The following is a 22,375-nucleotide window of genomic DNA, read 5'->3' as shown; positions in this document are numbered from 1 at the left end:
GATTTTTTAGCATTTTTACGTTGCGGTGATACAAGGCAAAATTGTACATATTGCTCCGTATTGATCTTACGGACTTTTAAATTCTAATGCGTAAAATTGCTGAACATCAATATTATTCAAGAAAACCCCCCAAACAATTTAATTGAATTAATAAAGCCAAGGTTCAATTGAGATTCAAGATAACCAGTATTATTTGACAATGTTTTTTTATTTTAAGACCAATTGTCATTTGCCAAAAATATTGATATCAATTAGATCAAGATGCTCAAAAACTTGATTAGATTGATGAAAATCTGTGAAAATATCCGATTGCCATCGTTATCCTGTCCACTAGGTAGAATTTCAAGATTCAAATGAACGGATATTAACAGTTATTAACATTATTGCGGAAATATTTTCAAGGATAAACTGTAAATAAATGGAAATACATCTAAATTAGATCTTTGATTCTAGCAATTAAACGCTTCGAATGAGTCATTAATATACGTATGTATAATGTATAAATACGTGGAAAATTACATACATAGCAAAGAAATGTACTTGTAAGTAAAGTTAAATCACCAATTCTGATTCCATTGTATGAACACTTCTCCAAAATGTGTAAAATCTGAAAGTTAAGAATGCTCAGATTAGCAAAGAATATTTCTCAACAATTTATAAGATTTTAAATGATACAAAGTTTCACCATGTACCTTCAAACCATTATGAATTTGCAAACCATATTGTCGAGCCATGAAAGAAGAGTAATAACCACAAATTTGGTTATACTGAGAAAAATAAGAAAATGATTAAAAAAGAATCAAATTTTTGTTCAAGACTTACTTTAGTGTAAATCTGAGTGCTTGAATGTAAAATAGCTGTCATACAAACTACACCCAAAAAGGTAGCTATCAAAATAACATTAGCCAGCAAAGGAGAATGCAATTTAAGAAAATTTGAAAATGAAATTGCAATGACCATCATAAATGAGATGCCAAAGACAGCATATCCAATAAGATAATTCAAATCATTAGCCATTCGATCAAAGTGAAGAAAAACCTTTTGCAAATCGAAATTAACTGATTTCAAGAGATAATTCATTTCTGCCGATTGAGTGCTCCGGCGTAATATGCGGAGTCTATCTAATTGTGATTGAAGCCAGGCCAAGTAGAAGTATGACAATATGAATGAATAAGTACCGATGGCTGCCAAACCCCAAACGAGACACACAACAGTTGCCGTTTCTGGTATGAACCAGATAGCACTTGAAACTAGATAAATCAAGTTGAAGTAAACTTGAACATTCATAAGTCTTACAATTGCTAGACCCAGAACAAGGATGAAAGAAAACGGATAAAAAAGGTTTGACCAATTGAATAGAGTGAATTGAACTCGGCGCACAAAAAGATCAAATTGGACTGGAGACATTTTCAAAGCATAGCTATTTAAACTTGTGTTCAAAGTCCTCATATCCAACAGGAAGCTGAGGCGTCCTTTTGATTCGCAATACAAAATGTACTCTCGAGCTATGACGAGCATGGAAATATATATCAACTCGAGCAAGTTCAAAGTTCGACTTTTTGTTGACGAATAGAATGCATTTCCGAGAATCATGGTGATGTTCGAGGGCTCCTCGGTAAATATGAAAAAAATGAAGCGCAATATCATTATCAAAAGGCACAATCGTAAGAAGTCATTTCGCTTCTTGAAATTAGAAGCTTCCTTTTCATTCCACGGTTTTCCATCCTGGTGGTATCCTTTTCTCAATACTAGAGTTAATAATGTAAGTGAATGAATTTTGCCAATCAGAGCGGAAATTTTTCCAACTGAACGTTCACTACTTGAAAGGCCAAATGTAAAGGCAATTTTAGACTTTACGAGTTTCCATTTTATTTCAAAGGAATTTTGAGTCGTCATTCCAATGTCGGTCTTCTAAACTTTCAACTTCTTTTAAGCAATTCTTTTGACTTTTTTGCTAACAACAACATAAATGAACAGAATAAACAACAAAATTTACCCATGAAATTATCGGTCCACCGAAAAGTTTACCTCGATTGGATAATGATTTTAGATTCTCTAGAGCTTTGAGTCAATCCATTGTCTTTCAAGGATAAACTTGATATAAAAATATTACCATTTAGCATACAAATGTTGACAATAACTATTCAAATAACATCAATGAATCAATTAGATAATAAAGATTGATCAATTTGTTCAACTTATTATTGAAGTCGATGTATCGATAGTGGCTATTGAACCGCAGCGATAAACGCCTTATTGATTCAGACAAACAGTGAAATGCGTCGATTAAAAAATTGTTTATTTCAATAATTTTCTTTGAAATGTTAACAAAAATGGTTATAATTGGTTATATTACAAAAGGGCAAAACAAGAGCTTCAAGTGTCTAAAAAATGAATCATGAATAGAGGAAAGAAGGGAAATTGTAAACTCAAAAAATCAACTTTCAACATTGAGATTCTCAATGAATCATGCTGTCGTCTCTTCTTCACAACGACCCATTAAATTTGATCCTTTGTTCATTAGTTCAGATTGAGTTAAGGCTCGATGGTTATAAACAATACTGGGGTGCTGTGAATGGTAAGTATGATGAGCTCCTTGACGACCCAGGGTCACATAACCAGGTATGGAAGAGGCTTGGATGGATGGATTGGTTGGTACGGTTGTTGATATTGTACACTCGGAGGTGCAGCATGTGGATGATGGGCAACCTGAATGGTGGTGACTTGGACTGTAGTGAAAGACGCTCATTACCGGTTCTTCCATTGAACTCTTTTTCAACACTGATTTAGGACTTCGACGTAAAGTGTTGCCACCACTGCCACTGATTGTGCTTGCATTTGAAGTTGTCGAGTCTCTTGGAGCATAATTTGTTATCAAAACTTTGGCACAGTCACTTTTAAGTCTATTTAAATCAGTTATTGAATCGTTCAAGTTTACATTGGTTAAGTAATGAGTTTGATAGGTTCGATCTTGTTGCTGTTGCAGTTGCTCTTGTTGAAGATACTTGTCTTCATCCAAAGTCATACCAAGATCAGTGTTGCCCGTTGACCGAGTAAGGTCAAGTTCATCATCAGGCTTACTTTCACCGCAATCTTGAATAATATAGGAACTTCGATTGGTTAATAAAGGTGTTTCATCTTTGGTTAAACCCTGTCAAGAGAGAGAGAGAAAAATATTTGTAAATCAATTTGTTTATCGAAATATTGATTAACCATTTGAGTAGCAAAAGTTGTCGATTTTTTTCACCACAAAACATGAATTTTTAGCTCAATTAATTCGAACATAATCGAGTTTTGAATTAAAATCTAGTTGAACATGTGACGAATTGAATAGCTAAGAAGATGGAGTGAATTTTTGTGTTGAAATGAACAGTTTTTTTCCTCTTAAATTGTTGCCATTACTTCAACAAAATGTGAATACCAATAAGTTGAAGGAAAAGAGTAAAAGTTTAAACAAAATTCAACATTGTATTGAAGATGAAGATGGTAAAGAGTATTAAAAAAGTTTGAGAAAAGCAAAGAAGAAGAAAAAGTGTTTGCCATTTATTTTATCTGAATTGACATTGGAATCTTCTTTATTCACATTCTCTGGCAGATCTTTAAGAGCAAAGATGAAGATAAAGATGAAGATGAAAAAAGATCAATCAACAAGAGTAAGTAACGGATGAAATCGATAATAGGAATCACCTATTTAAACAAGCAACAATATAAAAAAAAGTGTAAAGCTTTGAAAAGTTGAGGCAAAATATTTAGTAATAGAAAGAGCGGCGAGTGGGAAAAAAAGAGACTTTAACTCAATTTTATTCGGTTGAGGAAAATGCTTCTGATTCTTTATTTGAAATTGATTTTCATGGAATGCTTTTTATCTTATTAGATACAAGATAAGATGATGAAAGGATGATGATGATGAGAAAAGAAGAAGAAAAAAGAAGAAGAAAATGAAAAGAAGGAAAAGTCTGTTTTTATCGTGGTATTTTGGTCTACATTTAGATATTGTAGATATTATTATAACGCAGAATGAGAGAGATTTAGAGAATCACAAGATTCAGTTAAATGAAGACAAAAATGCTGAAGAGTAATGTTGTTTAGTGAAAAGAAAGGTTAGTCTTGTTAAAGATTGTCTCACTCATTTTCATCATCATTCGTCTTTATTCAACTCTGAAAGAGGAAAGTAAATAAGCTTCTCCTGATGACAGTTATTAACAGCTATTCATTTGGAATGACCTGTCTTTAGCTATAATAGGACACTTACTCTTCGTTAGTAAATCTTGATTCTCTTCCCTTCCACCAGCATCACCATGGAGCTTTACTCCATTCACTCTGCTTCCAGTCACAAAACGCTCATCTTTTTTAACCAACCTAATGAACTTACTGTTAACTGTACAAGTTGAGTGTGTCCAAATTGTACATTTATCCTGTAACTCACACACAACCCAGAATCTGATGCTTCTGCTTTTGACAGCTTCATCTTCATCCTGCTCTTCATCTTCCCTTCCATGGATACATTTTCACTCCCAGCCTTCTTCTTCTTCTTTTCATTGCATTTCGTTTCATTTCATATTACATATCATTTAGCATATCATTTGTCAATTGATTCTCAATGGAACACAAATTTTTTGTTGACCTACAAAAATGAGCTTGTTTGCACACTTTAAATTTAAATTTTTGCATCAATTTTTTTTCCGTCGCAAATGGTCAGTTATTGCTTCAAGCTATTGAACCACTTTTCATCATGTCGCCCTTAATAACAATCATTGTGATAATGTTAATAATAGTGATATATATTATTATTAAATGGCTGCAGGTTAGAAAATGATGGAAACTCGGAAGGATAACAGGGAACAGGAAAAATGGTCGACAATATTCTCAATAGTCTTGGACAGGTTAAAAAAGCTTGTCAAACTTGCTAAGTGAGCTTCGGATGAAATGGTCAATGTTTCCATTGGCCAGTTAATAATTTTTTTTGCAACAAAATGGTGTCGACATTTGAACTTTCATTGTTGGTTAAATGATAAAAGGTTCAATTGACAAGAAACAACCAAGAGTGAATGTCTCTATTCTTAATGCCTGTTTGTGGTCATATCTGATCAACTGAATATAAACACAGTAAGCTGATCAAGATTGGTATTTTAATTTCTGTAAATGTTTGGCATTTCTATTTCATTCGACTTATTAACTTGTCCACTTTGAATAATGAAGATTAGTTGGAAAAAGATGAACCTGATCTGATAGCTTTATGCAATGACGTTAGCAAAACATAACAAAATAATTCATATCTACATCCTAATAAACCCTTTTTGGTTTTCCTAATGAATCGGACATCAATTGGGCCTAATCAAATGTATTTGCTTCTTATATCGTTTGGCTTGGAGGACTTTTCCCTTTCTAAGCTACCCGATAGAGATAATCAAATGTAATTTTTAAGCGACAAGAAAATCTAAAGAAATTTTGTAAGAACTTTGAGATCGTTTGAACACTCGTCGTCAAGTTTTGATCATTCATGATTGTGCCTTTTGCTCATTGACAAGCTGATATTGTGCGATGCAAGTTGCAGTTATTTAAATGCTCACGTGCTTTGTCATTCATCAAACCTTTAGGCAACCACTCGTTGTTAAAGACTGCCAAGACTTTGATGCAAAAATATTTTTGACTATCAGTTGTACAACATCACTTTTGTGAGTTTCCTGAGACTTCTTATGAAACAATAAGACAGATTTGTCGAATAATGCATGATCGGAAACTTTTCTGCTAACCTATTATTGGCAAAGCGTAAATAAATTTCTGGAAAGTTTTGTCTTCCCTCAGATAAAAAAGTATGAATTTCAAAAAGCTTATTTAAGCGGATATTAGAGGTAAAATAAGCTCTAGCCATCACATTAATGAGCATTTCCTTTGCAATGATATCTCAATCATGTATCACATTTGGCTAGGAATCATATTTTGATGAAAACTTTCATTTGTCATTTCAATATCAATTGCATGAAAGATTCGATTAGATGAAAATCTAGTCACCAGAGTTGTCTTGTCATCTCGATTAAAATGGTCCAATGATGGACATTTGATTGAAACCTGAGCAGACATCGAAACCCAAAAATTGAATGATAAGAAGATCAAAAATTGACCTTGTCACCAACAAAAGCTTTCAAAGACAATCAGGAAAACTATTCATGATTAAATTGTATAGAGAAAGTTGGAATAATTAGAGAAGAAGCAAAGTTGAAATTATTCAATCATTAATATTCAACTTTTTACTTTCATTATTCAACCATCGATTCCCAACATTGAGCCCATCCTAAATGAATATCTTCACTGAATGCAAGTAGCTACTTGTATCGATCGCAAATGATATTATTAATATAATAACATTATCATTTGAATATTACAGTTAACAAGTGACTTTCATTTCCTTTGGTCAACAACCTTTATCACACTTATAATGGATATTTGATGAAAAAAGAGTTGAATATTGAATAGCATTTTATTAACAAATATGGTAATTCAACTGTTCACTTCAACTTGGCGACATTTTACAAGACTGAATTTGGGGCGAAAAGCAGAAAAAGGAGAAAAAAAGACTCACCTCTTCAAATTTATTATGGTAATCAGAGTGATGATGGTGATGGTGATGAAGAAGTGGATGATGTTGCTGTCCATTTACACTTGCATCTACAAGAGTTGAATTATTATTATTACTATTATTAACATTGGTGAGTGATGTTGAATTGGTTGAACTTGAGATGGGATGATGAGGATGCGAATGGTGAAGATGATGATGATGTTGTTGATGACCAGAATTACTATTATTAGCTGAATTGCAAGTAATATTATCATTGCTTGAATCTAAATGGGAACATGATGATTTGGATCGATTTGATTTTGCCTTGTCAAGCTGATAATAGACACCAGCAAATATAAGCATATTCAATATTAACAGGGAACAACCAATGGCTATGGTTACACTCAATGCTGTTGAATAATTATTCTGTTCCATGATTATCGGAGTTGCCTGGGTTTTATTGGAAATGGTTGATAGTGACGACGTAGATGAAGGTGAAGGTGAAGTTTTACCCTCAGTTGTTTCATCAAAGTTTCCATTTGAACTTTTGCTCGACGATTCGCGATTTGCTTTCACCGAATCATTTAGTTTATTGGAAGATAAAAATTTCCAGTCACCACGAGTCGAGTTGGAACTCTGATTCACTTCACTTGAATTTGATGAGGGCGATGAAGGTGATGATGGATGGAATCGTGAAGATATTTGACGGACAATTCCGTCATAAGAATCGGGACTTTCATGGTCGGGAAGTAAATGATGTTTGTAATAGTAAATGGGTTCTTCGTTGAAGGAAGTTTCCTGAAGGCGAGGAACAAGATGAAGCCAATATGAAAGTCGATGACTGTGGTAATGGTCACGAACTTTGGGCTTCATTCCTGATAAGAAAAGAGAAAAATATCGAGAAAATGAAGTTTCTATTGAAATGAATTTTGAAGCAAATTTTCAAGAGTAAACTGAAGCTTTGCTCATAAACTCAATTCCCAAGTCAATGGTCAATAAGTGCTTCATTAACATCTTGATAGTCGAAGAGTTTAATTGAGTCTTTTATCGAGTATCCATTTTTAGGCATGTAATGAATAATTCAATTGCATGATGTAAATAGAAAATAACTTTTTTTTCTCGCTGATGAATTCGTGCGATAATTGAATATAAAAATTGACTTCTCATCGACAAGCAATTCATCATTTTCCAGAAACGAACACAACTTTTGCTCATTTTCTGGGAAACAATAAAAAACTTTATTACATTACAGCGTTAGGCGGTGCAAGTTGATCATTTAGATATTCATAAGTTGACAGTTTACCAAAAGACGATTAAACCACATTTAAATTTTTTATCTTCTTATTTATTCTTGTGTACTTCTCGTCAAACAGGCAAAAAAATAGACTTTTAAACAAATGTAATATCAGTGATGAAAAAAAATAATGATTGATGATGAAAATAAAGAGCGTAAACCTTAATCACAGCGGGTGAAAACGAAGAAAAAAGAGAATAAAAAAAGAGACTTTTCTTCGCTTTTCATCCAACATAAAATAATTGTCTTCCTGGAGTTTACATTAAATGAGCAACATCCTCATCATTATCCTGTAAAATATATTAAGTCTCAAGATGCAAAACAGTGAGCAATCAAAAGGCAAGAGAATGTCTAGAGAAAAGCTTTAAATGAAGAAAATGCTGAAATTGAAACGTTGAGCGAAACTTGAAATGCTGATTGAAGAGGAAACAGGAAAATTATTTGTAAAAATGTATTGAAAATTGTTTCAAGCGATTAAAGAAAATAGAGTTTCTCAAATGAGCAAAAAGTTTACCACTTAAGAAGTGTTGATTGGTTTTGATAACAGATTAACAGGGAACAGAATTGAAGAAAAGAGTAAAATTGATAAAATTAATCACTTGAAGATAAAATGTTGAACATTTACAATGTATATGATATTGTTATACTCCCAGACTGGGAGTGAAATTGCTCTTGTGATAACTCTTGTTCAACTGTTATTAAATTTACTGTTGCAAGTTATAACTGCCTATTGATTACATCTGAGTTATTGATTGTAAAAAAAGCAAGGTTCAACATTACAGTTTGTTGCTTTTAATATTGCTGTTGCTGGTAACGATCATGACAATATTGTTGCTGTTCAAATGAGTTTCACGATCAAAGTTACATCAAATTATCACTCTTTATATGCTGACTTGCCTTTTATTAGAAACTTTGTCTCTTTTCCTTTGGCAAAAGGCTCTTCTCATCAGTTTATCAAAGGTTTACATTGTCATAGATGAAACATTATCATCAATTGTTTTCATCATCTAAACTCTAATTTAGTTAATACAACATCAATTGACTATAACAGCAACCGTAATAATGATGATAATTTTTCCTCTCAAAGAGTTATTTTTTCATCTTTAAATTTCATCTTTCAACATTTTCTTTTGGCTTCTTCTTTCCTTTCTCCTTGGTTCAAAGTCTTGTTTTGAAACTTTTTTGTTTTGCTAACACAGTTTAAGGTTTGGACAAAATAATGATCATGAGATGGTAAAGGAAATAAATGGTTTCAGCCAAAGTTGAACTCGAGAGATAAAAATGACTCTGAGTATGAAAAAGGAAAGCAAATTTTGGAATGAGGTTCACCTTTAATCTTGTTTAGTACATGAGGTTTCAACATTAGTACATTAGTGTTACATGGAGTGGCACACGCATGTTGCAAGTTCAAAGTTTAACTCAATGTTGTTTAAAAGTAGAGACTTTACAGGATTAAGATTAATTTAATTCACTAGATTCTTGGTTAGTTTAATTTTTGGCTTTCCTTTTTACTGGTCAATCTTTTCACTTTTCTGTTGGCTCAACATTATTCACTTGTTCAATGTTGTCAAAATATTGTGTTAAACATTGTAATATTGGTGGAAGGAAAAGGCAAGTTTCAACAAAATTAAATGGTTGTTCCCTGATTTAACTAACGAAATGGCTCAAAGTGGAAAATTTTCATTCTTATGTGAGACAATTTATCGGCAGGAGATGAGAGGCAAAAGACAATTTAATAGACAGCACACTGAGATTAATGTTGAAATGGGTTAATGAAATTAAATTGCAGTTCAAGACTTGATAACAAGCTTAAGAATAATCGACTTTGATTAGTTTTATAAATCTCTTGGAGTTTTACTTTGTATTAATATATTTAAAAATGTAATCAAAATTTAACAATAAACTCATCATTGACATTTTGAACTGAAATCTCAACTTCTTATTCACATAATTTATTGAGAATTTTTCGAGAAAAGAATCTATTTGAGTTAATCAATTCAATTTTATATTGATTGATAATCAAACTTTTTAGTTAAAACTGAGATCGAAACTTTTTCCGTTAATCTGGAATCTTTTAGATCCGATTAGAAATCGAATAACCAATCAATTCTTTCTGATTTACAGAGAAATTAAAACTCGTTTACTTCAAGTTCATTTCAATATTCAATGAATTAAAAGTTCTAGGCAATTCATATTGGAACTGGAGAACCATTAGCTACAGACAGCTATGAGCTAACTTTAATAGAAAACTCGATTTTTTAGCTAAAACTAGATAAATGAAAGCTTAAAAAAGCTGAGAATTCATTTTCTTCTCCAGCATCAAACCGAACTAGAATTCGACCAAAGTGTAAATTCAAGAAAACCAATGTTTCTCTTGACCAATTATTGTAAATGAACAACTTTTTTCTTCAAATCTGCTATTTTTCTCAGAGACAGATTTTGGTCATCAAGAATAAAGTGCTGAAATTGTGACGAAAAATGAAAAAAAATTCAATTTTTATCATTTCTATAATTGAATGGAAACAATTTCGTGGAGAAAATATTGTCATCGAAACCTTCTTTAACCTTGAAATAGTGTATAATCCTTGTGCAGTTATCGAGTTATTCAGTTATCTAGTGATTAAGATGATACTTTAATAAACACTTGAATGTATCATAATGCGTATTATCAACACAGCTTAACATCACAGAAGGAGACAAACTAAATTAATAGAATCAACTTGATTTATCCTTAAAAGATTAAGGTCATTTATAATTGTTGAGCCAATTAATAACAACTTTGAAAGCAAAGTTGACCCTTAATAAACTCATTATTACACTAATACCAGGATAAAAGAGAGATGAAAATTAAGCTGAAAAGAGTTATTCAATGAATCAATTTTGAGGCTCATCGCGAATCCTTTCAAAATGTCCATTGAAAGGAACAAAAGTTAATTGGTTAAACAAAAACAAACAAAAAGTGAAAAACAAAGAGCAAACTTATAAAATAATTACTCAGAAAATGATTAATAAACCCTTTTCCATTCAAGATTATGATTGATAGAAAAATTTAAAAATAATTGTTAAACAATTTCCAAATGTTTCAACACTTATTGATTATTGATTTTTCACATTTCCATATCATGCTTATAGCTGTTAATAATCGTAAGATTATTTTGTTTTGCTCTTTCAAACTTGGACTGTTCAATGTTATCATGCGATAACTGAATTAACCCCAACTTTTATGGATCAATGAATGTTTAATACTGAAATGAAAAATGAATAGCAAATGAAGGTTAGACTATTAATAAGATAGATGGCACTTTGGTTCAATAAATCACTGGACGAAAAGCATTTAATCCCTGTTATGATTTGCAGGGTAAAAACAAGGAATAATTTTAGGCCATCATCATGATTATGATAATCGAGAGCATTAAATGATGACTTGAAAAGAGCAAAGTTGAACATTTCACTTTTAAAAACTTGAACAACTTACCAATCAATAGATATTTTCTCGTTATTGTATCGTATTGAGGCCAAAAGACATTTTCAAAGCGACCCTTTGTACGATCACCATGTGAGTCGAGTTCGTTGGGCCAAATGTTTGGATCACTTGAAAAAAGAAGAAAAAATGAGATTTAATTTTATTCCATTTTGGAAAAGTAAATTTTGGAGAAAATTTCTTTTACCCAAATTTGACAAAGTTGGTCCAATAAGTCATGACGGCTTCTGCTAGAGTCGCTTCTTGACGAGTGTAGTTGGTGTGAAAAATGCCCAATGGATTGCCGAGTAAAGTGTTGGCCAATGGAGCACCGAAAATGTAAGACAACTCTTCACCATGTTGACAGCCAAGGCGAGGTGAGAATCCAGAGTTTTCACTTTGATGGGAAAAGAGGTAGAAAAAAGTTCGAGATCCGAAATTGTGATGATCTGGTCGGTCTTTGGCTGTACCAGTGGAACCAGACAAGTTGACGGTTGAAGGTTGAGCAGCAGAGGAAGATGATGATTGTGATGAAGGTGATGGTGAAGAGCCTGGAGTTGGTGAACGTGAGGAACCCATTGAGTTGGCTGGATGATGATGTCGTCTTGAAGAAGCTACTTGGGAAGCAGAATAGGATGACATTGTTAGTCGAGCATTGGTATCACCAGTTTGTATCAATGGTGATACCACAAGAGCATCACCCAATATGTCAACCAGGGAATCAAAAAGATTGATTGGATGTTCAACAGGACGACTCCAGTCTGTATATTCGTTGATCAATGTCAAAAGAATAACCTTTTTTTTTGTTATTTTTGTTGTTCGCATTGTGCGTGATACATTTCATCGATAGTATATGTTTTGGTGTTCATGTTGAGATAAGATTGATGAGCAAAAATTAGACCAGAAAATTGAATATGTTACCATGTAAAGGGACAGAAAAAAAGGTAAAAGGTAAGTGACACAAGGAAAGGTTGATGAAAGTTGGAAAAGGTTTGAAGGATTGATTGGAAGGAAAACGGATGAAAGAAGAAAGATATTGTCAATGAAAATGTTCAATAAGATGGAATTGATAACATTGTACTTTTTCCTCTCTTCATCATATTCTGTTTCTTTACTCAGGTTGAACACTATTCAACTTTCAGGAAGTTGTTATCAAGTCAATGTAAACTTTTCCTTTGCTTATAAATCATCGGAATAACGAAGATAAAAGTAAATTTTGACTTACAAACAATCCAAAGTTGATTCAAAGCTAAAGTTTACACTTTTACGTCAATCATGTTCACCGAGTGCTTAAATGATTGATCAGTGAAATTCAAATGCAAGAATATTGATGAAAGAAAATCAAGTTTTTTTCGTTCTGCCTTCGATACTTACTTGCTGGTGAAAATCGAACAAATTGCGAACCAAAGTTCGTAAAATTCGATCTCTTCTTTTCATGTCGATTCCGTGTCGCTCTTCATGGGCGGTAAACAGGTAAGGTGATTCAACTCGAGTTATACCAAAAAGTAAATCATATGTAGTTGAAGGTGAATTGAATCCTTGACTATCGAATGAAAATCCATTTGAAGATGAAGTAGGCAAAGACGATGAACTGGCCGAAGATGATAGTGGAAGTGAGTAGGGAAGTGATGTTGGAAACATTGGCGAGTAGAAATGTGAAAAGGCTGATGAGGAAGAAGATGAATAATCGTACGATTTAGAGACCAACTCTTTGGGATGAGACATGACTACGATTCCATCGACAATTGGTCCAAATGCGGATAAATGTTGAGGAACCTTGAGGTCAACTCGAAGTATTTCCTCGGCAGTTTTACTTCGCAAACAGTTGACCATGATTAGGTTATCATGGTTGGGACAGTTCAACAGTTTGGCCAAATGGCGCGAGTAAATGTCGGAATCGGTGGCAATGGCCCATGGAGCAAGAGCGGAACCACTCATTAGGATGACTCGATTAAAGAGGTCAGTGGCCATGGGTGAGATCATTAAGAGGTTGACACAAGCAGCTCCATGGCCATGACCCATGATCGTTATATTGGATGGATTACCACCAAATTCATTGATATTTTCTTGTATCCAGTGTAAGGCAGCAACTTGGTCCATTAAACCATAATTACCTCGAATGGTTCCATCTTGAATGGCTGGGAGAAACCCTGTAAATCATGAGAAGAAAAGAATTTCTTGCTTAATATTTTCACCTTCTTTTTTCTTCCTTTTCATGGAGCAACACAAATTGTTTTGCAACAATTTTTGCCTTTTCATGAACATTCATCGTAAACACTTACCGAAAACTCCAAGACGATAATTAAGTGTGACAACAATAACATTACCAAAACTTGAAAGAATTGAACCATCATAAAGATTCCCTGTTCCCCAGTCGTAGGATTCACCATGAATGAAAACAAGTACAGGCAATTTTGAATTAACATTGGATGGTCCATCTAGAAGAAAAGAAAAAGGTTTCACTTTAACTATAAAGTCACTTGAAAGTCATTCATCAATCATTATGTAAACCCAACTGTTAACAATTTGCACACATTACATTTGGAATGTTCAGGAAAATCAAGTTACTCTTGGATATTAAACGAGTTTAAGATAAATGTAAAGATTAAAGATAATGTTTAAAAAATTGATTTAAAATGCATTTTTTCATTTCTCAATAGATGGCAGTTGGTAGGGAAAAGCACATAATATTACATTTGCCAATGCCGTTTCTCAATGATGAAAGCAGCTTTAGTAATCCCAGCTCGAAAGTTGTTTTTTTGTGAAAATGTTTTTGCTTAAAATCACCGATTTCGTGTGAATAATCCAATAATGCACAATGAGCTTTTAGTAAAAGTTTAGAGGTGAATTGAATAGTTGAATCAAGGGAAACATTTATTAGAATCGAATCAACTTTGATCATTGGATTATCAAATATTTTTATCGATAGGCTTTGAACATTAAATTGAATCGGGTTGAGGACAATTTAGAGTAAAATATAAATGCTCGAGGTAACAGAATTGCATGTAAATTTTGAGAAAAATATCAGCATAAAGAATTGAACTCCAAGTCTAAAAAGAAGAATATTTTTCTTCCAAAATTTCGATCACAAATTCAATGAACAAATCCGAATAAAATCTCTTAAAGAATCATTTACGAGTAACTGACCCAACTAGTATAGTCATTTTGATCCTGATCAATAGACCTTGCTGCATCAAAATAACTGTGTTCAACCCTCAAAGTACGATAAATAAAAAAAAGTTACTTTTCTTTTTACTGTTTCGGAACAAGAAAGGTCTCAATTGCGTCAGAACTTTTGCAACGAAATGTTCCTTTACAGATTAAGTTTGCTCAAACAAACTTGTAAACTTTTCTTTTGTCACCATGAGTGTCACAAATCAATCCATAACCTAGTTTGCAGGACAATAGAGCTACTCTTTTAAAGATAATCAAGTAACAGTCGATCTTGAAACTTTGGTTCAAATTTAATTATTGACTCAGTTGATACAATAAGAGTAATGAAATAAAGCAAATGTCAATAATAATTGAGGATGGCAAGTTATCATCTTGATTGTGTTATAAAAAGGTCAAGTTACAAGACTTGGTTCCAAGACAATCAGAATAGTCTAAAGAAATTTCCATTTGAAATGTTGCGTAAAATAAATAAGAAACTAAAAAAGTTGAGAGAAAAGTAAAGTTCATTCCATGGAGTGAAAAAAAGAAAAGAACAAAAATTAGAAAAAAATGTGAAACAAATTGATTAAATAATATCATGAGTGTTGAATCAAATTTCATGAGGCGAAACACAGGCAAGTTTACTGGAATAAACTTGCAATTTGAAAATAATTTTGCATTTTTGCACTTTTCAAATGTTTGGCTTTTTCCTTCTGTATAATGAGCAAACACAACTAATGAAAACATATTATTATGAATCATGCAAAGGCTGAGAATTAAACTCTTTTGTAAACATTCATTGGTTTAATGATGCTAATGATGTAAACCTGCAACTGAAAGTGCAAAAAGGAATCATCAAAATGAAAGTTCACTTTGAATTATTTCAAATAATTGAATTGGGAATTAAACAGATTTGCATCTTAAATGCTCCAAACAGGGAAAACAAGGAAATTTGTTCAACTCTTTTTTTTTCATTCGTCGGTAATTCGTTGAAAGAAGAAGAAAAAAAGAGAGAAAAAATTGAAGCTCAAAATTCAATTGTGAACAAATATAAATTTCAATGAGAATAATGATGATGGTTATTGAATTGATTAATGAAAAAGAATTTCAAGAGAAACAGAAAAGTGCAATTCTTCCCAGTTGTTCAGCAACTGAAACTGAATCAAAAATTATCATTCTTTTAATGAATCATTCCCTTGAGCTTAGTAAACATCATTATCAAAATCAATTGAATATCAACATGAAACGCTAATAATTGAATAATAATCATGAAAATTCCTTTTTTCTCTTCTCTTCATCAAATTCTTTTGCTCAGAGTTAATGATGATTAGAATGAGTTGAAAAAGGTTTTGAAACTTTACTCGAAATAAAATACTTTTCATTTGTTGAGAAGAAGGGAAAACATGGAATATTTGCCTGTTGAAGAATTGCAGGGAAAATGTTACTTATTAGTTGCATGTGATACTTTTTCAATGGAACCATCAAACTCATTTCCATGATAAACATGAATACAGACGAGAAAAAAATGTCTATCGAATTGTGAAGAAAGGAAAGAGACAAAAAAAGGTTGAATGTTAATGTTAACCATAACATCTATTGAAGTGAATGAAATGAATAATGTGACTTTCGACTCTTGAGATTGGCAACAATGTACAATATTAATGATGATAATAATGCATTTTTGACCTGCACTATTAACCCAATCAAAGGTGGTTAATCAAAGATGAATGTTGAGATTGAATCGTTTAAAATGTCAACAATCATGACACGAAAAACGAGCAAATTTCGAAGTTAATTAAAGTTATTTAAATTTTCCATTCATATTGATATTGGGATTGACGTTTTATTCATTTTGTAATAAAGATCTTTGTTAGTCGATTGGACAAGTATTGAAAGGAAATACGTCTCAATATGAAATTTGATGCAAGTCATTAACCTAGCATGCAATATGGTAGATCAGGAACTGGATTAAATAGAAGATGAATGGAATGTATGCAATCAGATAGAGTACAGAGCAAATGAAATCATGACTTTTGGTTCCAAAACAGAGAGCCTTTCGAGTTTCTAAATCCAAATTTTGCATTTTACAATCTCACAGAAAACTAATTTGACACAGAATTATGTTCATGAATTGACCTTCTGTTCATTTATTGTGCATTAAACATAAACAATATGTACGAGAAGCTAGAACGATCGAGAAATGTGAAGCTCTTTTTGCATCGAAAGCTTTTAAATTTCGTTGTTTGAGAATTTGATTTTTTTGTGGTTTCAGAAAAGTCTTTATACTTTGATTGTACTTTGACTGCTTTGCAATGTGAAAGAAAATTTTATGAGTAAAACTTGGAGTGAAAGAACTGCTTGAACAAGTGTTGTGCTGTGTTAACAATTTCAATCTTGTTTCTTGTCTAACATTTTCAGGTAACGAACCAAATGTTTAATAGACAAAAAATATTGTAACATTTTCTGGTTTTTGTTCATCAAGTAATGGATGTAAAAAGAGAAAAAAATATTCTTCTTTCTTATTCCCTTCCCAAGCTTAATCAACTCAAATAAAACCAATAAAAGTGACTTTTATGAGCATTCATCTACTCAATCATGATTTTCAACTAAAAAATCATTCCAAACCGTAAACATTACGTCAATCCTTTGAATACATTAATGGATGAAAATGCAAATCTTTTTATGTAAATTTTTCTTTATACAAAAACTTTAAAAGCAACTATTTGACAAGTTTCAAGTGAAAAGGTAACCATTGAACTAAAAGGGCAAAGAAAAATTCATTGATCAATGGAAACAGAAGGAAAAGAAAAACCAACAAAAGAATCTCAAAATATTGCAAATATTAAAGTTTAAGTAGTCCATTGAATTATCTGTTTAAATTAGCAAACAAAAGCAACATCGAAATTAAAGTTTCGAAATTTACATTCAGATATAAATTAAACAAAAACAGAATCCCAAAATTGATAACTCGAAAGATGCCGATTGAACCATTGAACTACACAAAGCACCATTTAGATTGATTTTGATGCAAAAGATCAAAGAAATTCGTCGTTTTTGCAGCTTTCTGTAAACACTTTTCGCTCTATTAGAACTTTAGAATGCACGATTTTTTGTTTTTTGAATTTTATATTTTGAATGTGAATCCCGAATCTGAATGGATTCAATTGAATTGCACACTTTTCTGGAGAATCGCAGTTCTTCTGAACAAAACTAAAGATAATAGCAGCAATAATGGAATAATAATAACTTCACCTGTCAATGTTAATGGACCTTAATGATTATTGTTCAACATGACGAACCTTTATTCAGTCTCTTTTCTTGTAATAAATACATTCTACCATCATTATCGTTTCAAGATGATTTAACTTTTGAGTTGAACAATTACATGAGAAAAATGTCTAAATAAAGACAAAAAAAGGATCGCTTAAAGTGAGAAACTCGAGTTTCTCGTTGAAAATTGTAATTCACTTCGTTTACTTTAATGTTTCTTCATTTCAATTTAGCCTTTTCAAAAGTTTCAATGTTGAATAACAAGGAAACTTTGAAAGCTTTTTCAACATGTTTACCAAGATGAAAACATCAAAACATTAACCATGATTGGAAACCACAAAAGCATTTTAAAAAAAACGAGTAAAAAGGTTCAGGTAAGAAGCGATAAAAATAGAAAAAAATTGTACATTCGAAAGAAAATGTTGCAAAAAATATATTTTGTAACAAATAATGAACTTTTGTGTGAAGATTTTTTTGCGCACAGAAAAAATTCGATTGCTCAAGGTAACAGTTTAAGGTTCATTACTCTGTTTTATGGTGAAAACCTTTCTTCTTCATCATTATCTTCACTACATTTTCACATTCATTTTGCATTCTCATCTGATTTATATTCATTGAACTCAGTCGAGTTGCATTCTTGTTCAAACTTTATTGGTAAAAACTCGATCTTTGGCAAAGTTTGCGAACTTTTCTTTACAGTTGCTGGTTGAAGATAATTTTTCATGTTTCAATTGCAACTTAATTTCGAATCTTTTGGCATCTCTTTTAGAGGAACCACAAAAAAATGAACCGTGAGAAGCATTCAGAGTGAACTCATTTATCTACTCCAATTGAATTGCAAGGCAAAGGTAAAAGTACATTTCCATCTAAACTGACCAAAGAAAGTCTCGGACTTTACGATTACTGGTTAAACAAAAGTTTGAAGTTGATTAATAACATTTATGGAAATTAAATTGAATTAAAAGTCTGAAAAGCAATTTGCCGCTTTTGATGAATGAACTTGAACTTTACTTTTGAAAATTATGTGTTAATCAAAGAAGCAAAACACTTTCAGAGTTTTCTCGTTTGTCGATTCGCTAAAATGAATGACTTTTCCAACTTTTACTTTACTAACACTTCAACAGAAGGTTCGACTTTGAATTTGCTGTTGATTTAGTATGAAATTTTGGCTACATTTGATGAATATTGAGTGAGAAAGATAGGTTTGCAATGAACGGAATAATTTGAAATATTGTTCAACTTCGTCAATTCAATGACAGATGAAGCGCAATAATGACGAGATTTATTTGGTTATTTATCGATTCATTCAAATCTTAAGCTGCAAGATGACCAATGATATAAGATTGGGACGAGAAATGCTGCTCATGGAATCATTGATAGCAGAATATTTGGTTCGAATCACTTTATTGATATCAGCTTTCAGGATAATCAAAAGCAAAATATGAAATGTTTGTTATTTCGTTGCAAAAAGATGAAAATTTTGTATTCTCACGAGCATTTTATTTACCAAATTATTCATCATTCTCTGATTACTATTAGCACTTGATGATGATCAACTCAATTCCATGAGGGAAGCAATAACAATCCTTCTCATTGTCAATTTGTTAAATGAAAAGGGAACAATGAATTTCAATGGAAATGAAAAGAGTTTTAAAGCTTAATAAGCATTTTAAACTATTCCAAAGTAAAGTTACTGTTGAAGAATGCTACTTGTGTTGATGTTCCGTCGATTGATATTGATTGTATGAAAACAATTGCCTAGCGAAACTAAGTATCGCTAATGGAGCAACTTCAATAAAGAGCTTTTATTGCAGCGAACTTGCGAATTCGCAAAAAACACCAAGAAAAAATCGTATAAGACAGTCGATTCTAAACCTAAATTGCGTTTCATGGAATCATGTAAACCTTTCTTTTCTAAACTGAATAGCATTCAAATGGCAACGTCACTCGCGTCCGGCAAATCTTATGAATTGAAAAAGTCTGAAGCCAACTCGGTTCCAATTTGAAGGGTAGAAAAATGAACTTAATGAAATTGTTCAATGATTTGCTCTATTCCTTAAATCTTTAGATCTTCAATTGTCTTATTTTAACCTTTTCAGCCTTCATTACAGATAATTATTCAGTTAAACTCAATTGCTAAAGCAATATATTTATCTAATCATTAATTGATATTCAGATTTAAATTGTTAAACATTCCGAATTCAGAAATCTTAAATATTGTAATCAAAAAGAGCGAATCAAAGTTAAGCCGTAAAAACTCCAATTTTAAAACTGACAAATTAAGAACCATAAAGAAAGAGATGGTAAAATCACTCTCTTTTTGAGGTTAATTTTCAACTCTGTCTCCTCTCTAAAGATAATCCTTTTACATTGTCAAAGCTATGGTTATCTCTTTGGAGATGTGACTAAAAGCCAATATGTCTAGGGACATATAAGAGTTAAAGCTGTGTAGCCTTTACCAATATAAAATCTTAAGATTGAAAACAACTCTGTATCATACTTTGATACCATTACCAAATCTTAAGACAAATGTCGACAGACTTCTTTTTTACTCTTAATTTTGATTCCCTCCAAAATTCACTTCTTTGTTTTACATTTAGTATAAAAACCTAAAATTTCATTCTTATTCTTTACATTCAATATTCCGTATTGGTGTCTTACTCTACTCAGTATTCATTATTGAAGCTATTTTGTTTAGTTCAATAAAGTCTTATTGAAGTCCTTATTTTAAATGTGTTAAACTGTTCACCTCTCAAGTCTTACTTTGAAGTTAACTAAATCTTACAGTCTCAACTATTCCTATTCTTAACTCAATAAAGTTATTCCTAAAACTCAATACTAGTGTATTATTCGTGTTGTCATCTCTATCGAGATCTTAAGGTAATTTGGTAACAACAGAGTGAACATTGTCGATCCATGATACAACCTCAACACTTGTAGTGAAAGCAAGTGGGCAATCTTCTCTCAGATTTCCGTAACGAAACCTTTCACTTGGCGACCTTGGCAGGATCGTCAGTGTTTTCCTTTGCCTGTTCCTGAATTCCGTCCAGTTCAAAATTCACACTTTCTCCAGCTCTAAAGAATTATATTGTAAGTGCCTAACTCAGAAGAGAGACTTTCCAACCTCAAATTCAACTTCAAGTTCCTAAATCATAAAGTTCTCTGCCTTTCTCCTTATTATCCTGTGTTTTGTATCTTTTGATAACTTCTCTTGAGTTTGTCTGTGTGTCTCAAGAACTTTCTAATTCCTCTACAACACTTCATTCCAAACTATTTCAAAGTTCGACTTCTAACCCTTCAGTCTTCAAATAAGACCCTCATCGAACTCTTACAAACCCGTATACTGTGAATCACAAACTCAAATTCAACCTTCATTCAACTTTAAATCCAAACTCAAATTCAACTTCACAGTCTCATTCAACTTCAGTTACAAACCCATTTCAAATTTCAAATTCATCTCTAAAAAGATATCCTTCAAACTCTTTAAAACCTCTAAGCTTCAAGTCTTTACTATCACTAAAGTGATATCAACGCATCTAACTTTATCCTTATCATGGGAAGACCACGATCAGCAAGAACTAATCGATATCAGATTCCTAATGGAATAATGTTAGTTGGTGAAGTAACTCAAGAACGTGCTCTTGAAATACTTGGTACTTGGCATCTTACTGTTCCTGTTCCTGTCTTGGCTGTTAAACGTCTCAAGGACTGCGTCAAAACTCATTTGATGATTGCTGGTGAAACCTTAGATGACGACGAAATAGAAAGTCTTCCTGTTACTGCTGTAACTTCATTCGAGATTCCTGATTGGATTCAAAACTGTCGTGCTAGAGGCATCACAGAAGATGAGCTCCAGACTATTCTAGGACATTTAGGTCGAGAGAGAGAATCCGTAATGCGTTCAACCATGAATGACATTAATTCACTTCCCCTTCCTCTTGGAACTATTCGTAAGTTTGTTGAAATATTGCAATCTTTAGGTGCAAACATTGAAACACCCCCTATTTCACCTCAACCTCAACCAACTTCATCCGCTATTCCCACTATTCAATATGATAACAATACATTAATCCATGCCCTTTCAGTTTTAAAACAAGATCCTTTTGTTCCTGAATTTCAGAAAGGAGAAGACATGTATGATTTCATTAAGAAAACTCAACAACGATTAGCACAAGAAAATTGTGATGATGCTACTAGACTTAGATGTTTCCGAAAATCCCTTTCTCATGAGCTTTTAGCTCTTTCTAACTCAATAGATGCTTCTATTACTAATTATCAAACATATATTGCTGAATTATATAAGCTAATTCAAACTCCAGCAATGGCTTATTCAGCTCAATTTCAACTTCGACAACTCAAATACAATCCCTCTGAACATCCAAATAACTTTCTAATAAAACTCAGAACCTCATTAACTAAAGCTGTCGGTAACTTTACCGAAGAAATTTTCAAATTAGAAGTTTTAAATCATCTTCCTGCTAACATACTCTTTGAAGTAAATACTCTAGGTCTTAATGATGATCTTCCGAAAATAACAAATCTTTTAATCAGAAAACATTTTGACTTTGAACAGTCAAAGAAATTCAAATTTAACAATTCAAATTCATCTCAATCTCAACCTCAATCTCAAAATAATAAATCT

The 22,375-nt window shown here is 32.2% G+C and overlaps 2 protein-coding genes across 2 annotated transcripts in view; both read right to left on the bottom strand.

Annotated features, from left to right (window-relative positions):
* Positions 1–244: 244 nt before the first annotated feature.
* Positions 245–2,067, bottom strand: LOC149093831 (uncharacterized). The gene is made up of 4 exons (XM_089267078.1): positions 823–2,067; positions 693–767; positions 524–607; positions 245–408 (listed from the first exon to the last, which is right to left on the bottom strand). The coding sequence occupies exons 1-4, from the start codon at positions 1,894–1,896 to the stop codon at positions 343–345; spliced, it is 1,299 nt and encodes a 432-aa protein (XP_089123204.1). The 5' UTR covers positions 1,897–2,067; the 3' UTR covers positions 245–342.
* A 211-nt stretch (positions 2,068–2,278) lies between these two features.
* Positions 2,279–22,375, bottom strand: part of LOC107359369 (neuroligin 4-like) — an 83,897-nt gene continuing 63,800 nt past the window's right edge. Inside the window, exons 2-7 of the mRNA XM_089268100.1 lie at positions 13,593–13,748; positions 12,685–13,460; positions 11,519–12,105; positions 11,326–11,441; positions 6,581–7,431; positions 2,279–3,151 (exon numbers count right to left, since the gene is read on the bottom strand). Of these exons, the coding sequence (XP_089124226.1) occupies positions 2,468–3,151; positions 6,581–7,431; positions 11,326–11,441; positions 11,519–12,105; positions 12,685–13,460; positions 13,593–13,748 (3,170 nt within the window). The 3' untranslated portion in view covers positions 2,279–2,467. The remainder of the gene's footprint in view (positions 3,152–6,580; positions 7,432–11,325; positions 11,442–11,518; positions 12,106–12,684; positions 13,461–13,592; positions 13,749–22,375) is intronic.

Source organism: Tetranychus urticae, chromosome 2 (genome assembly GCF_039701765.1).
Source record: "Tetranychus urticae isolate SD_2017Ah chromosome 2, NJAU_TeUrti_SD_1.0, whole genome shotgun sequence".
In the NCBI taxonomy this organism is placed as follows: Eukaryota; Metazoa; Arthropoda; class Arachnida; order Trombidiformes; family Tetranychidae; genus Tetranychus; species Tetranychus urticae.
The sequence above is the reverse complement of the archived record's forward strand: the minus strand, read 5'-3'. Positions and strand labels throughout refer to the sequence as shown.

Coding starts and splice junctions, on each gene's coding strand:
- LOC149093831 (XM_089267078.1), bottom strand. CDS start 1,896: ATGACGACTCAAAATTCCTTTGAAATAAAATGGAAACTCGTAAAGTCT. Junction 608..692: donor AAATTCATAATGGTTTGAAG/GTACATGGTGAA, acceptor CTTAACTTTCAG/ATTTTACACATTTTGGAGAA. Junction 409..523: donor CAAGTACATTTCTTTGCTAT/GTATGTAATTTT, acceptor ATTTATTTACAG/TTTATCCTTGAAAATATTTC.